At 37.9% G+C, this 16,223-nt stretch overlaps 1 protein-coding gene and 1 pseudogene across 1 annotated transcript in view; one reads left to right on the top strand and one right to left on the bottom strand.

Annotated features, from left to right (window-relative positions):
- TOPAZ1 (testis and ovary specific PAZ domain containing 1) overlaps positions 1-14,506 on the top strand; it is a 52,022-nt gene extending 37,516 nt beyond the window's left edge. The window contains 5 exon segments of the mRNA XM_036031509.1: positions 1,982-2,147; positions 8,577-8,741; positions 9,949-10,152; positions 12,697-12,880; positions 14,139-14,506. Of these exon segments, the coding sequence (XP_035887402.1) occupies positions 1,982-2,147; positions 8,577-8,741; positions 9,949-10,152; positions 12,697-12,880; positions 14,139-14,358 (939 nt within the window). The 3' untranslated portion in view covers positions 14,359-14,506.
- LOC114501757 lies at positions 7,847-8,610 on the bottom strand (annotated as a pseudogene).
- Positions 14,507-16,223: the final 1,717 nt, after the last annotated feature.

Here is a 16,223-nt window from a genome sequence, read left to right as displayed (position 1 = left end):
TGGTCTAGTGATTCCAGACCGTGTTATACTATCATTCTTTAGATTTCCCAGGAGATGGCAGGTGGAGCTATAGACTTGGTAAAGTAGAGGACAGGAAAATCCAAAATAGGGAGGAAGTGCTAGAATAATGTAGAACGTGGAACAGTGAAGAGTGCGGCCACTATTGAATCAACTATTAATATGTATCTTTTGTTATTTTCTTCTTATAAAGCAGTTATTTCAAAATTGAATGAATTCAGTTGCATTTAAGTACATGGTCACTCATACACATAAAAAAGTCATGAACTTTTTAAAATTAAAAACAAGAACAAAGCCCTGGCTGGTGTAGCTCAGTGGATTGAGCTCAGGCTGTGAATCAAAGTGTCGCAGGTTCGATTCCTGGTCAGGGTATATGCCTGGGTTGCAGGCCATGACCCCCAGCAACTGCACATTGATGTTTCTCTCTCTTTCTCTCTCTCTCTCTCTCTCTCTCTCCCCCGCCTTCCCTCTCTAAAAATAAATAAATTAAATCTTTAAAAAAAAAAAAAACAAGAACAAAATCATTGTACAAAAGGTCCTTGGTCTCAAAGGCTTCCAAGCAGTTGAGCACTTTTTGGGCATTAGGCCTGGAATGGGCAGAAGGCACCTTGTCCCTGGCCCTACGGTCTAGCTTGAGGTTGGTCATAGTGGCAATACCTTGGATATTTAATGTTTGAGAAATTAAGGACTACCTAACAGGAAGACCCTTTTAAAAACCCAGATTGAATTTGTTCAAATTTTAGAGTATATTTTAATTTTATTAGGTTATTATTATTTCTTAAGAGGCTGGTGAATTTGTGTTTGTATTTTAACTAAAAATTTTCTCTATCGTCCTGGCTGGTGTGCCTCAGTTGGTTGGAGCATTGCCCATGACCTAAAGGTTGTGGGTTCAATTCCCAGCCAAAGCACATACCTAGATTGCAGGTTTGATCCTCGATCCCCCCTCCCCGTCTGGGCACATACAATCCCCAGTCCAGTGCATACAGGAGGCAACCAGTCAGCGCTTCTCTCCTGCATCAGATGTTTCTCTCTCTCCCTTCCTCACTCTCTAAACACAATGAAAAAAAAATGTGCCCGGATGAAGATTAAAAAAATTCGCTATCTTATTTAGAATGAATATTTTATCTTGGTATTTTTAATGAAACCTATTCCTTTTTTTTAACATAAAATCATTGCAATTAAACTAAAGGAACTCTTGAAAATCCACTACTTATATGCATCTAACTCAAAATACTATAAAATGTGATATAAAACAAAGGTCTGCAAACTAAGGACCAAGTCTGACCCACAGCCTGTTTTTGTACATCTCAAGAGCTAAGAGTGTTTTTTTTTATATTTTTAAAGAGTTACAAATTAAAAACAACAACCAAAAAAGAATGTACAACTGACCAAATGTGACCTGCAAAGCCTAACATGTTTACTGTCTGTTTATAGAGAAAGTGCACTGACCCTTGATGTAAAATAATAATGTATGTCCAATTTCTGATGTCCAGACTAGAGATGGTCTATATGTAGAGCACATAAAATAATCTGCTGAATCAAAGACACAGTTTTCAGCCAACAGTCTTACCCTTTTCTTCACTATCATTCTTTACCTCAGTTATCTTCATTTTCACTTTCTCTCCCTCCTGGATCTCAGGATAATCAACAGAAAAAGTGCAAGAACTTATAACCAATAGTTTCCCACACCAAGGCGTGAAATCCTTTTGCCGAATGAAATCTTTAGGGGAAGCACAGTGTATAAAACACATGGAAGGAGAAGCTGCTGCAAGGGGCCAGTGGAGTGGGCGGGTAACCAGAGGCAAAGCCCTGCTTGCTCCCCTTGGAGCAGTTTGAGAACTCTCCGTCTAGAATGATGATTCAATTGGGTAGTTGGTTTCCATGTAATTATCAGTGTGACTTTGTATCTCTGTATTACTCAACATGAGTGATTCTCAATTACTGCTCTTTATTTTTACTCTAGGGAAGGAAGGTCTTAGATACACTATATGAATTAAAAATACATTTTACAAGTTTAAAAGGACTTACAGGGCCTGAGAAGTTAGCACCAAGATGTCAAATTGTGAATGTTGCAGTAGAAATTTTTCTAAAAAGTGGAAGCCTAGATGGTGCCATTTGGGTATTAAGAGGTAAGTTCTGATATATGCAAGCATAAAATAATTTGTGTTATAAATTCTTGTCTGTGTAGTGAATTACCTTAAGTTAGTGATTCTCAACCTTTTCATCTCATGGCACACATAAACTAATTATCAAAATTCCGTGGCACACCAAAAAATATATTTTTGCTGATCTGACAAAAATAGGTATAATTTTGATTCAGCCACACCAGACAGCTCTTGTTGCATTGGCGGTTGTCATTTTTTTGTTGACAGTCTAAGGGAAAAGAGCTCAGTGACCCTAACTAAATAGTCAGGTATTGCATGTTTTAAAAATTCTTGCAGCACACCTGTTGAAAATTGCTGCCTTAAGCTGACATTGAATTGTGGATATAATTTGGTCTAAACCCTAATGGTCATGTGTGTAGGAAAACTAGTTGTATAAAATGAAAGGAGAAAGTTAACCTAATTTTAAAAAAGAAATTATATGAAACTGCCCTGGCTGGTGTGGCTCAGTGGATTGAGTGTCAGCCTGCAAACCAAAGGGTCACTAATTTAATTCCCAGTCAGGGCACATGCCTGGGTTGCGGGTCAGGTCCCCGGCAAGGGGAGCGTGAGATGCAACCACACATCGATGTTTCTCTCTCTCACATTCCCCCACCCTTCCCCTCTCTAAAAATAAATAAATAAAATCTTTGAAAAAAAAAAGAAATTGTATGAAACTTTGTTGAAAAGCTAGTTCTTACTGTGACATAGGCACCATACTAAATTCTTTACCTGGATTATCTCAATTTATCTTCATAGAAGTCCTGTGTGTTTGGAATTATTACTATCCCCATTTTATGGGTTTAAAAAAAATGTTGTCAGGGACAAGAAGCAACTTGCCCCAGATGCGTAACAAGTAAGGAGTGGGCGCCAGATTCAAACCCAGACCGTCCAGGTTTGGAGCCCAGGCTTCAGCTGCGACCCGAGACAGGAATTCTGATTGCAGTCTGCATAAGCTCTATATTTGTACGTATAGGCAAACGTGACTTCCAAAAAAGACAAGTAAAGCTTACGTTCCCTAGTAAGTCAGTGTGTTTAGTAAAAGTTAACATTAAGCCAGCAGAAGCAACGAAGGTTTGTTTGGTATGAGGCAGATGAAGCTTTAGAGAACACAGTGGTAGCACAGCACGGTACCTACAGTAACTCTGGCTACTTGGACCATCAGGCAGACTTTATCTGATAAAATGGGATGTGAATGAAGAAACCTCGAGAATCTCAAGAGTTTAAATGGGAAGATGGAATATATGCACAACACAAATAGATAACCTTTACACAAACACTCAGACACACGTATCGGCACACGGACATACTCATATTGGCATTTGTTCAGTGCGAGAGTGTGTGCAACACAGACGTTGTGGGTGGACTTCGTGATCAAAAGCTTGTTGGAAAAGTTTTCTTCAGCTTAACCTAACCAGGGAGGTTTGCTAAGTGGGGAAGAGTAACCAACATACAAAACAGAAGTTAGTAAAATGCAAGCCAGAGTGCACAAGCTCTGTTACAAAGGAGTGTCGTGGCAAGAAATGGAAAGATTAAATGAAATAGTTGCTAAAACAGGGCTTGGGTCGCTCTCTAACAGGAAGCTTCTGCCTGAAAGCATCTGGCACAGCTGGTCTTTCTCAAATTACAGAGTGACGGGAAGTTCGTGGGAGGGGTGTGGAATGGCCGGAGGGCATTGAAAATCTTTACCATTCTGATGTTTTAATGTTGAGATTATCTTTAAAATTTCTATAAGTTATAAGCACAGGATTCTCTTTTGCAATGAGTGTTCCGATTCAAAGTCATTTTCATAAGTAAAATTTTATTTCTTCAAAAGAAGAGCCCACAGAAGTACTAAGTTCTCCCCAGAATTTTTTTGTTCTTGAAAGGGTTCTGCAGTGACGAGGCCATTCTCAACAAAGGAAAGACATGTGGTTGAGCCTCACTTGTAGTGAGAGTAATATTCGCAAGAGTATACATTAATATACATTAAGGCCCTGGCTGGTGTAGCTCAGTGGATTGACTGCCAGCCTACAAACCAAAGGGCCGCCAGTTCAATTCCCAGTCAGGGCACATGCCTGGGTTGCGGGCCATGGCCCCCAGCAACTGCACATTGATGTTTCTCTCTCTCTCTTTCTCCCTCCCTTCCCTCTCTGAAAACAAATAAATAAAATCTTTGAAAAAAATTTATTAAAAAAAAGAATTCCAGTCTAGGCCTTCCCGTTTACAAAATCCATATTCTTAAGCCCTATACTAGCATTATTATTTACCTAGTCTTTCCTTTAAATGAACTCGATAAAATTGCAGCAGGGCAAAAGCACAAATCACATGAACAGACCCAGACTAAGCTGGTCAACTACCAAGCAGAATGGTGATTCTGATTTTGTTTTCACACTTGACCACCAGAATGCCCTGTGAGGCTTGTGGAAACACAGACTCCGTGGGCCAGGATTTTCAGATTCGTTAAGCTGGGATGGCTCCTGAGAACCTGCGTTTCTCACAAGTTCTCAGACACGGCCGATGATGCCGCCGGTCTGGGGACCTCACTGTGAAGGCCACTGGTCTACAGCACTCTCGCGTGGTGACCTCACACCTCCCCTGAGTCCCAAAACCGTACTTCCTCCAGTCGCTCCCCCAGTTTGTTGACCACTGCCATAAACATTACTATTTTTATTTTGGATTTTTTTTATTATGGATTATCCATGGATCTGCTTCACTTACCTATCTTTGTACCTTCCTAGGGAGGAAATTGCTGTTTGGGAGAGGGGTTTTTATTTTTATTTTTTGTAGTTTTGTTGAGATAATTGACATACAACACTGAATAAGTTTAATGACTTGATTTACATGTATTGTGAAATGATGGCCACAGTAAGTTTAGTTAACATCTGTCATTTCATATAAATAGAAAAAAGGAAAAGAAAAAAAAAACGTTTTTCCCTTGTGATGAGAACCCTCAGGATCTCCCCTCTTCACAACGTTCAGAGGGACCACGCAGCAGGGTTAACGCCAGCTACCATGTTGTACGTCACATCCCCAGACTGATTTATGTTACAACTGGGAATCTGCGCCTTTGACCACGTTTATCAAGTTCTTCCGCCCCCGGTAACCACAACTCTGACCTCTTTTTGTGTTTGAGTTTTTGGTTTGGTTTTGTTGTTTAGATTTCACATATAAGTGAGATCATATAATATTTGTCTTTCTCTCTCTGACTTATTTTACTTAGCATAATGCTCTCAAGGTCCATCCATGTTGTCTCAGGCTGGAGTTTTTGAAAGTGTGTGTGTGTGTGTGTGTGTGTGTGTGTGTTTCTAAGTGTTAACTTCTTTGTACTAGGAAATTTAATAGAAGGATTAGCTCAAACACCTGCACTGTGGCGACTGTCACTACAGTACTAATAGAAGCATAGAAACACTTTTCGTATTTTCTGAAACTGTTGTCTTCATTTTCAATCAGTGCAAGTGGCTTTCCCAGCACAACATTGTGATAGGCCAGTCCATCGTCAGCCTGTTTGTGCACCACAGTTCCACTCATACCCACTTTATCTACGTGTGGCCGCTGTGTAGGTCATTACGACCTCTTTCCCAAATAATTTTCACCAAATGTGAGCACTGGTCATTTTCAGTGATGGAATATTAGATTTCTGTTCATTTCTTCTTTGAACTTTTCTCTTTTGCTTGAATTTTTTAGTGATAGTTTATATTTAAAAGTACAAAAGTTGGTTGATTTAAAATAATCAACCAACTTGGCCTCATTCTAAGTAATAATGTATATGAAATCACAGGTTTGATGTGATTTTTATATTTAATGTGATCCTTTTATTTGTATAGTTTTTATAACACACAGATAAATTATTTAAATTATAATGTAACATCTAAAATTAGTTCAGGTACCATCAATGATGTGCATATTACACTTAGGAAAATTTTTTATTGTATTTTTGTTTGTTTTTTTCTTTTGCCCAACTGATTATTTTCTGTTTAATATAAACTGCTTTTTAAACCTTTAATAATTTGTGTTTTGTATCATGCTTTAGGCAGTCTTTAGCTATCTCAAAAACATATGTTCACCATTATGGTCTTCAAGTTTTTTTGTTGTTACTTTAAAATTTTGATACGAGGTAGAAACCTAATATTATCTGTTTCCCCCAAATATCCCAACTTATCCTTCACATATTTGAAACACTGCTTTTATATATTAGAATCTTATATCTGCTTGGGGTTGGTTCTATACTTGTCTTTTCTCCCAGAGATCTTTTTCTGATAGCACTATGCTCTTTTTAGTTAATGCAGCTTTAGAATAAGTGATAATATTTATTTATTTAGGCAAGGCTACCCTCACTCCTTTTCCATACTATTTTCCGCTGTCCTCAACTGTTTATTCTTTGGAATATATTTTCGAATTATTGTGTCAGATTTTAATACAGTTCTGTAGGGGAGAAAGGATATGTTCAGCCATCTCCCCCCACCCCCGGCACGTATTCTCCATTGTAAGCGAGGGGTGCGTGGTTGTGACACTGACTAGCCTGGAAATTCATTCAGTGCAGATGGTGGTTGTAGCCTTTCGTTCTCAGTGCCTGCTTTCCGAGTCTGCACAGGTAACGACTGGGTGTGCATGTGTTGCACAGTCAGTGGATAAAGAGTGTCTGTTACAGGAAATTTGCTTGCCTTTGACTCCTGAGATTTTTAGACAAATGGAAAATAGTTCCCAACTATAGAACAGAGAAAAATATGAGGATTAATGCAATAAGAACTTTTATCACCATAAAATTAGTATTAAATACACAGTAAACTGGTTTTTCTTCATGAGAATTTATTCTTATAAGAGTCCTTATAAAATTTTCATTAAAGTATTTATGTTGATAAAGTTGTGAATGTGTTGAATTGAGCTTATTCATTTCCAAATGACTTCCCAACTATTAGATTCAGTTAACTTTGGTACATAAAATAATCAACTTACTCAGATTTTTAATATAGCTACATAATTTGGCAAAATTTCAAAATAATTCTCCTAAAATATATCAGCCTTTCAAAAATGCATTATTTTACCTTAATAGTAAACAATGAATACTAAATAAAGAGCAATGCAATTTTTATTAAAAAAAGACCATATAGTCTGTTTTTATGTGTGTTATTTATGTACCAGGTATGACTAACAAAAACAAAGAACTTCAGCATTATAGGTAATATTTTCTTTTCTAAAGCTGTTTGATGTGTACACAGAGTTCATTTTATTATTATGCTTTTTTATAACTTATCTGTTCTTTCCTACATATCAAATATATTTTTAAAAATATTATATATTTATCTTTTGACAGAGGGAGAAGGAGGGAGAAAAAGAGGGAGAGAAACATCATTGTGTGGTTGCCCCTCACATGCCCCCTAGTGGGGACCTGGCCCACAACCCAAGCACGTGCCCTGACTGCAAATCGAACCAGTAACCCTTTGGTTCACAGGCCGGTGCTCAATCCATTGAGCCACACCAGCCAGGGCTCAGATATTTTTATAATAAAAATTGTTTTTAAAATTGAGAGGGAAAACTGTTCCTCAAGAAGACCAAAACTAATGATATATTCTTTATTTAAAATGATTGAAGTTCACACAAATACTAGTTTACATTATTACAAGTATTTGTTATAATCTGAACATTTTTGTCATGTAAAAATAAACATTAACTTCTTCTTTTTTAAAGTTCTTAGTTTATTAACCTTCTCAGGAAAAAGTCTGCCCAGCCCCCACAGATGAAGTCACTGAGGAATCCTTGACTCCTCCCTGGTCCATCTCCAGCTGACTTCTCGCAGCACCAACACTGGCCTTGGCAGTCCCCCGACTTTCCCCATCCTGACCCCGCGCTCCTCTCTCTGTGTTCTTGAGGTCTTTTTCTCATACAGCCACGCCTGACAAGTCTATGTTTGGGTTCATTTTCGTTTGCATAATCTAAGGAATCATAAATCACGCCAAAGCCAGTTTCCTTGCCACCACCAAAATGAGTTCTGAACCCAAACACAAGCATGACAGCCAGTGTGGTCATACATTTTGGTTAGCTTTTCCTAAATTTCTGTCTTGGATACTGTTGCCTTCTCAGTGTGAAGGACATCAATGACCATTTGTTTCTGCTGAAGGTATCTGTTGGCCATGGACTTCCTGGTCCAGGTAGTTACTGTGTTGTTCATGATGGTGGCCGATCTCAAGCAGCCAGGGCTAAACATTAACTTCTGAATCAATAACTGTTTAGTGTGCTAAGAAAAACAAATAATTAAAAATAAGTTATCACAATAATCACTGTGTAAGTTTCTAATAAATTTGAGCCATTGTTACTTTTTCTGAGTACATATACTTATGTTTTGTCACTTTCCAAAAGATATTGAAAAACATGAGTTGTGATTATACTAAATGTAATTTTCATAGTATAAAGTATTAGTACTTTTTTTCTTTTTGAAAGAGTCAGAATGGATAATCAATACACCACTGTGGCCATGTGAAAGACTGGACGTACTCAATCGCCATAATCTGCTCTGTACAATTGCACACGAAATCTTAGCCAAGAGCCTTTACAGACAGACTTTTGAAGTTTTGCAAAATCTACCAGGTTTTCAAAATTCCCAAGGTATGATTTTTAAAAGTGTAGCTGAATTATCTCTTGCCCATCTGGATATTTAACTATGAATAAGATACAGTGCTCCACCTGTTTGGGTTTAATTTTATATTCCAATATATATTTTAATGATGTTTTCTGCAAATTGAATATGCTTTCCTGATTTTTTTTTTTTTTTTAAAAAGCAGAGATGCTTGTCTCTGTGTTGTTAGCGGTTCCTACCGGAAGCCTTCTCATCACTCCCCTTGCCCCACCTCAGTCAAGTCATCAGCCAACAGTATGTTACGTACCCCCAGCAAGCTTTACATCTTAAGAGAATTCATTGCATTGGAATAATGAAGAATACTTTTTATTACTTAAATACACAACTGGGTTTCCATTACCTTATAACATAGGTGAACATGGACTAAGTAGAGGACTTTAAGCAGATGACAAGTTCAAGGAAAGGCCACTAATGTGGGCAGTGGCACGTAGTGCTCTTGAGTGCCGAAGCTCAGGAGTCCCGGTTCAGGGAGACAAGCAAGGGTTTGAGCGGTGGGTTCGGAGGGCTGGGTTAACACCTGAGGGCCTCCCCTCATTGCTTTGTCAGTCAAAGTTAGTGCTTTAGGAAATTTCCTCTGGTGGTGATGTTTAGGAAGAGACTAAAGGTAAGGAGATTAATTCCTGATAAGACCTGGACCACTAAAAAATCCTAAAAATGATGAAAAGACCTAAAGCCTGGATTATGGATTAAACTGACCGAATATAGGGCACAAAACACTTGGGAGTCTCCATGTGACTTCATTTCCTTCTAAGTGAAGAAGAGAAAGGAATAGAAATACCCGATGAAGGGTTTTTTTCATTTGTGAGTGAATATTTATGAGGTGATGGTTTCTTATTAGTCATGGGAAGTACACATCTGAGGTATGACCGACAGGCAGGACGCGACGGAGCCACCGTGCAGAAGCTGCAGTGCACTCACGGGGGAGGGGGTCACAGACAGAGGTGTTAACGCAGCTTCTGAAACCACTGCCAGGCTTCCTTTCCTGCTCTCCGTTACATGCTGCTGTCGCACGCCCTTGTTTGTTAACCTAGCGATCACGTGAGATGACTGATTGCATGTTAGTGGCGGTGACTCCGAAAATGCCAGGGGGAGCAGAGGGAGGAGGACAGTAGTAAGAGAAGTTTGAGGAGCCCAGGTAGAGCCACTTCATTGTACCCATTATGTTTTTCTTTTCAGAAACTGTGGAGGTCTCACAGTATAGCCTCCTTTTTAACAAACTCCTCGATGCCTGTATAGAAAGCAACAGTCTTGGTATTTCATCCTCTGTAGCAGAATTCATGATTTCAAAGAACATCCCCATTGATTTTTCCTTTCTTAGAAGATTAATTACTTCTTTAGGAAGGAGTTGTTTATGGCTCAAAGCCAGAGTCCACTACAAAAGTAAGTTAACATTTAAAATTTTTAAATTTGCTATATTGGTTTTGACTTTAATTTTCTAATGCTGAATCTTTGTATAATATTTACGACTAGACATTCAAATATGTACAAAAAGCAGTTGATGCATATGCAAAGATAGTGGTCTAAACAGATTTGTACTCCATTTTGAAACTTGCTATTTCTCTTGTTTCCAATTACTGTATCTTTATTTCATGGCACATTATCAGTATGTCCACTAAAGGGTACGCAAAGGGAATAAATGACAGGATTTGAACCAGTTAAGCATATCTTTAAAATATATAGGAGTCAAAGAGTTAGGCAGTGAAGTTTAAGAAATAATTACATACTTTATTTACCCCTGCTATAGCCCTGGTTTTTAAAACCTACAATATTTTGTGGCAGACCATATAGGAAGTCCAGAGGTTGCCATTACAGTGAACATGATTCATAAGTTTTTTACATGGCTCCTAGTAATAGACTTTGTTAATCTATTCATAGCTGTTTCTCTCTAACCAATAAGCCTGGAAAACTAATGCTTCCTTTAGTCCCAGCCACCTTGCAGGCATTTCAATTAGAAAGTAATTCCAGGTAGCATCTAGATCTAGAAAACAATTCTCTTCTGCCTTCCTGCAGTGATTTGTCTTGTATTTCCATTTCTATCACTGTCATCTATGTAACAAACATTTGAATGCCTAACATTTGTCACCACTGTGAGAAATATGTCACACATCCCAGCCACCCTTACCTTCACAAAAAACCTCTCTGAACTTGGAAATAATTCTCACACTACTAGCTGTGATCAGTTTAGCAGGTGGTAACTTTTTTCCCCAATGAAATGGGAAAGAAAACATGTAGTATTAGTGTGCATTACAAGCAGGAAGGTTAAGTATTATTTGATAAAATTTTCATTTCAGCCACATACATACATGTATGTGTATATACTGGGTCATGAATATGTAAAATGTATTTCTTATCGTAGGTTACAATAAAAAGTTTTGGGCCCTGACTGGTGTGGCTGGTTGGGCAGCATCCCACAGAGCGGAAGTTCAGTCCCTGGTTGGGGTGTATGAGAGAGGCGACTGATCCATGTTCCTCTCTCACATCAGTGTTTCTCTGCCTCTCTTTCTCCCTCCCTTCCTCTCTCTCTAATAAGTAAATATTTTAACCAATAAAGTTTTGAGAACTAATGACTGGATAGTTTGTTAGTCCTGGAAGTGACCTAGAGAGGCAGACTACCTAGTGGTCAGGAGTCCAAAATCAGTAGTCAGAAGGCCAGAGTGCTTACCCAAAGCCCCTCACCCATAATATGGGAGTGTCTGTACAATACCTAACCTCAAAGGTCGTAAACTGTGAGGTTAAAACTAGATAAAACCTACATCTTTAGCACAGGCACCTGGCAGGTGGTAGGTCCTCAAAGATTAGCCATCATCCACATTGGAAAGATTTCTTAAACTTAACAAAACATTTTAAACATATTGTCCACACAGATGTAAATTGGTTTTGGTAAAAGATAGCAATATAATTAATATTGTCTGTATACAATTTGGATGTCCCAGGACTTAAGGGGGTTCCCCTGTATGTCTGCGTCACTGTAATGAGCACCTAAACAGTTCAAAGTTAAATCTCTTCTTTTGATTTATGTAAAATGTATGGAACCTGAATTGGTGAGGATAGCTACAACACACTGAGTACCAGCAAGATAAAGATGGATTTTACTCATTTTTATATCTAGTGTTTAGTTCAGCGTCAATAAATATTTATTGCATAGACTACAGTTGGTCCTTGAACAACATGGGGGTTAGAGGTGCCAACCCCACACCCACTTAAATAAAAAAACCTGTGGATAACTTTTGGATCCCCAAAAACTTCCCAATAAAAGCACTATAAATAAGGGTACTCAAAAGTACTACAATAGGAGCCCTGGTTAGATAGCTCAGTTGGTGAGAGTGTCATCCCAGTAAGCCAAGGTTGTGGGTTCAGTCCTGTCAGGGCACGTACAAGAATCAACCAGTGAATGCATAAATGGAACAACAAAATCAGTGCTTCTCTCTTTCTTTGTAAAACCAATAAGTAAAAAAGACTATAATAATATGATAGAAAATAAAATCTACTTGTAATTTTTATTTTCTTTCTACATTTTAGGTTCATGATTCAAGATAGGCAATAATTATAAATATATGTAGTTTCTATTAGGCTGTGTCCCATTAAAACAAAACCCAAGTAGCTATTCTGGTTTTTTAGTAATTCTGAAATTGTGTTCTATTGACTAGAGCTTCAAATAAGTGGTTGCCATGATGAGACTCAAAAGTCATTTTTCATAGTTGTTTAAATCTATTTCTTAATTCATATTTAATGTTCCAGAAACATTTTACAAAGAGTAATTTTAAATGTACCAGGATAAGCTATTATATAATTTATTTAATAAATCTGCTTCTAATGTGAAGAATATTCTGCACTGCAAGTAATTATCACCTACGCATATTTTGGAAGTCTAGGTTTTCTCCTGTTAGGGTTTTAGTAAAGTTTGATCTGTTCTTTGATTTTCAGGTGCTCTTTCATTGGGTTGCTACCCACCATTAGAAGGAAATTTATATCGAAAACTTCTACGGATTCCTTCTTATTTATCTGAGATTGAAATGCTTTTAACTGTGGAGATCTTCCTGGTGTCTAATGCTAGCAGCATTCAGAGTCCTGGCACTCCCACACAGGTGCTGCAGATAGTTCTCAAAAGGTTGGTTGACGACGTCTAATTGTATCCTGAAAGCAGGCCATGCCTCCCTATACCTGCCCTAGGATGTAAATGTTTTATATAGTATTTATGTATGTTTATATATGTATATATATGTACTTACATATGCTTATATTTATATGATACTGTAGTGTGCATTTGTGAACTTTTGTTAACAGTTAAATTGAGAACTAATGTGACCTGAGACTGAAAACCAAATTACTAGCATTCGATAAAAATTTTAATTTCTTGTTACAATAACCTCTGTAAGAGAAAATTGTATTCATCCTAACAGTTTTAAAAACTGCACGTAGTTGGCACATCCCTGGTCTACCAGGTTCTAGGCATCAATTTCTAAGCCGGAAACTACTAGAAGGCACCTGACCAATCTCTCCTCGCTGTGACCACCAGTTCCTGTTCTAAGTGGAAGTCCTCAGCCCCACACCCTGTGGACCACACTGTGCTGTTAATGCAGGTGGGCCCACGCTTGGGCCTTGCTGCTGGACCCTATGCATGCCAAGAGCAGAATGCACTGAACACGAAAGAAGGAATGATGCTTAATATAACAGCCCCCCTCTACTTCAAAGCCTCCCACTCCCTGTCCCATAGGAAAAACAGCCATTAGGTGAGAATTTTATAAAATGTAGAGACCGTTAGAAGTCACTAGACAATAAAGTCTAGCATTTTGTGAAGTACCTAAGGCCAGACTGAAGAAAAATAATAAAAAATGTAGTAAAGGAATACAGCTACAATTTCTGTTACCAAATGTTACCTACACAGTAAGTATATATTTACAATTCAGAATAGCCAATATCAAGGTAAAACATGTAACTCCAAACTTGATTAAATTCAGTATTCTTTTACGCATTATCATAAAATATGATCATTAACTTTGAAAATACAAAGATTGAGGCTATTATCAGTGTTCTAGGTCACTGTTTTTCAAACTGCGGGTTATAGCCCATTTGTGTGGTGAAATTAGGGGACTTGCAACCACATTTTTAAAAATGAGACAATGGAAAATATATTGTCATAGGGTACGCCTTGTTTTTTGAAACTTTTCAGTTTTTATGTATGAGGGTATATGCTGGGTCCCAATACCAAATAGCTTACTGTGCCATGGTCAAAAAAGTTTGAAAGCCACTGGTGGAAGAATATAGTAAAAAGTTTGTCATAACTAGTACTAACAAATGTAAATATCTCTTGAAGAAATTGCATCCCTTTTTAGAGTGTCTGACTTTGTGAGGTCTTTACTTTGTAGATGTGAAGAAAACAAATCTCGGAGCAAGGACGATTATCAAGCGGCAGTGGAAAGATTAATGATGGCTGCTCGTCTGTCAGATCCGAAGCTTTTCATTAAGCACATGACCGTCAATGTTAATAGGGAGCAGGTGTACAGTTTGGAATATTGCTCTGCCCTGAAGTGGCTGAAAGAGAACATGAAGTGGGCTGGAAAGGTTTGGCTTTTCAATAACCACTAGTTAATGGACTTTAAGTTCAGGTAATCATTGTTGAAAATGAAAGGCAATAAAAATAAAGATGGTTTTCGGTATAGTCAGCTTTGCCCTTTATTTACAGTAAACTACTAACTTTCAAACACTAAAAAATTTGATTGATGGATGCAATATATAATGGTTTTACCCCCACTGAAGTGATTTTTCAAATCACTCTTTGACTTCTTTTTAAGTAAATCTAAATATGGTAAATCCCTGTTTATTCTGAAATTCAAACACTGAAAAATCACAAACTGAATGTTGTGCAGCATTTAATAAGAGGGAGCCATAAAAGAGGAAATATGCAGGCAGGTAACTGGAAGAATATTCAGGAAAACCTTTAGGGGTATGAAGTTAGGTTGAGTTTATACTCAAATCCAGTTTCTTTTTCTTCAATCCAGTTTCTAAAGCTAATTCTAAATCTGTAATATACAATAATAAAGTAATACTGAAAAATGACTCAAAACACTAAAATACCAGAGTACTTTACGAGTTATATCAAATTTTTTTTATTGATTGATTTTAAAGAGAGGAAGGGAAAGGGGTTGGGATGGGGGAGGGAGAAACTTCGACTTGTTCCACTTATTGATACATCCATTGGTTGATTCTTTTTTTTAAAGATTTTATTTATTTATTTTTAGAGAGAGGAAGGGAGAAAGAAAGGGAGAGGAACATGAATGTGTGGTTGCCTCTCATGTGACCCCTAGGGACCTGGCCTGCAACCAATCATGTGCCCTAGACTGGGAATCCAGCCAACAATCCTTAGGTTCACAGGCTGGCACTCAGTCCACTGAGCCACACCAGCCAGGGCTGTTGGCTGATTCTTGTATGTTCCCTGACCAGGGATGGAACCCACACCCACAACCTTGGCATTATCTAGGCAATGCTCTAGCAACTCAGCTACCTGACCAGAGCCCATACCAAAAAATTTTGTTACCCTGTGAATAGTTTTCCTTTAGTGTGTCTTAGAATACTGTATGTATTTTGAAAATACGTTAGGTATGACTAAAGAAAACAGTATTTTAAACAAATATACCAGAACTTAAATTTCCAAACAAGGATTGTCCCTTCCAAAGCACCTTAGAAAGTTAAAACGCCTTTTCGGAAGTCACCTTCAGAATCTGTACCACAATCACCCTCTAAAATGGTCACCCTCAATCCTTAATTTGATACTTTAGATTTGACACTTTAAACCATAATTTAAAGTCTTTGGGGGAAAAAGTCTGAAAAGGTGAGTCATAAAAGAGTAAGTCATGACTACAGGAGCTGAAAAATACTTCTTAAAGGAGTTCCCAAAATAGGGTAATGGCAGCACCCTTGGAATGAGTCTGTAACCTCACACGACTAAAAAAGTTAAACCCTAGCACTTAGAAATAATGGCTTGCCATGACGAAATGCAGCAGGAATAAATGGTATCATGAATGAGGTATGGGAAGCGAGATGGGAGACGTCAACGAAGATAACGAGTTCTCTGGCGAGAACAAACTGGGCGACTGTAACTGCCACTATTTAAATGCGACACCTAGGAAATAAAATAGGTTTGGATATTACTACCATCAGTTTGAAGTGTCTCTGAGGGCAAATGAAGAGTGGTAAACGGGCAATTATAAATTAGTCTCTTCTATAAGAAGTCACTGAAACCCAAAGAAAGGAATTAAATATGAGCCTGTTTAGACGCTGACAAGCAAAGAAGCATTTGAAAGGATGAAGACTAGAGAGTTGATTAAATGAAGCTTTTAGAAAAACGACATTGGGTGGAAAAAAATCACAAGTGACCAGATTATTTCTTTCCCCCAGTCAACGATGCCAAAAGGTAGAAAAAAGAAAAGACAGGTTATTGTTAATTGCCGAAT

Source organism: Phyllostomus discolor, chromosome 7, assembly GCF_004126475.2.
Source record: "Phyllostomus discolor isolate MPI-MPIP mPhyDis1 chromosome 7, mPhyDis1.pri.v3, whole genome shotgun sequence".
NCBI classification, from domain to species: domain Eukaryota; kingdom Metazoa; phylum Chordata; class Mammalia; order Chiroptera; family Phyllostomidae; genus Phyllostomus; species Phyllostomus discolor.
Note: the sequence above shows the minus strand (reverse complement) of the source record. Positions and strands in the feature narration are given on the sequence as shown.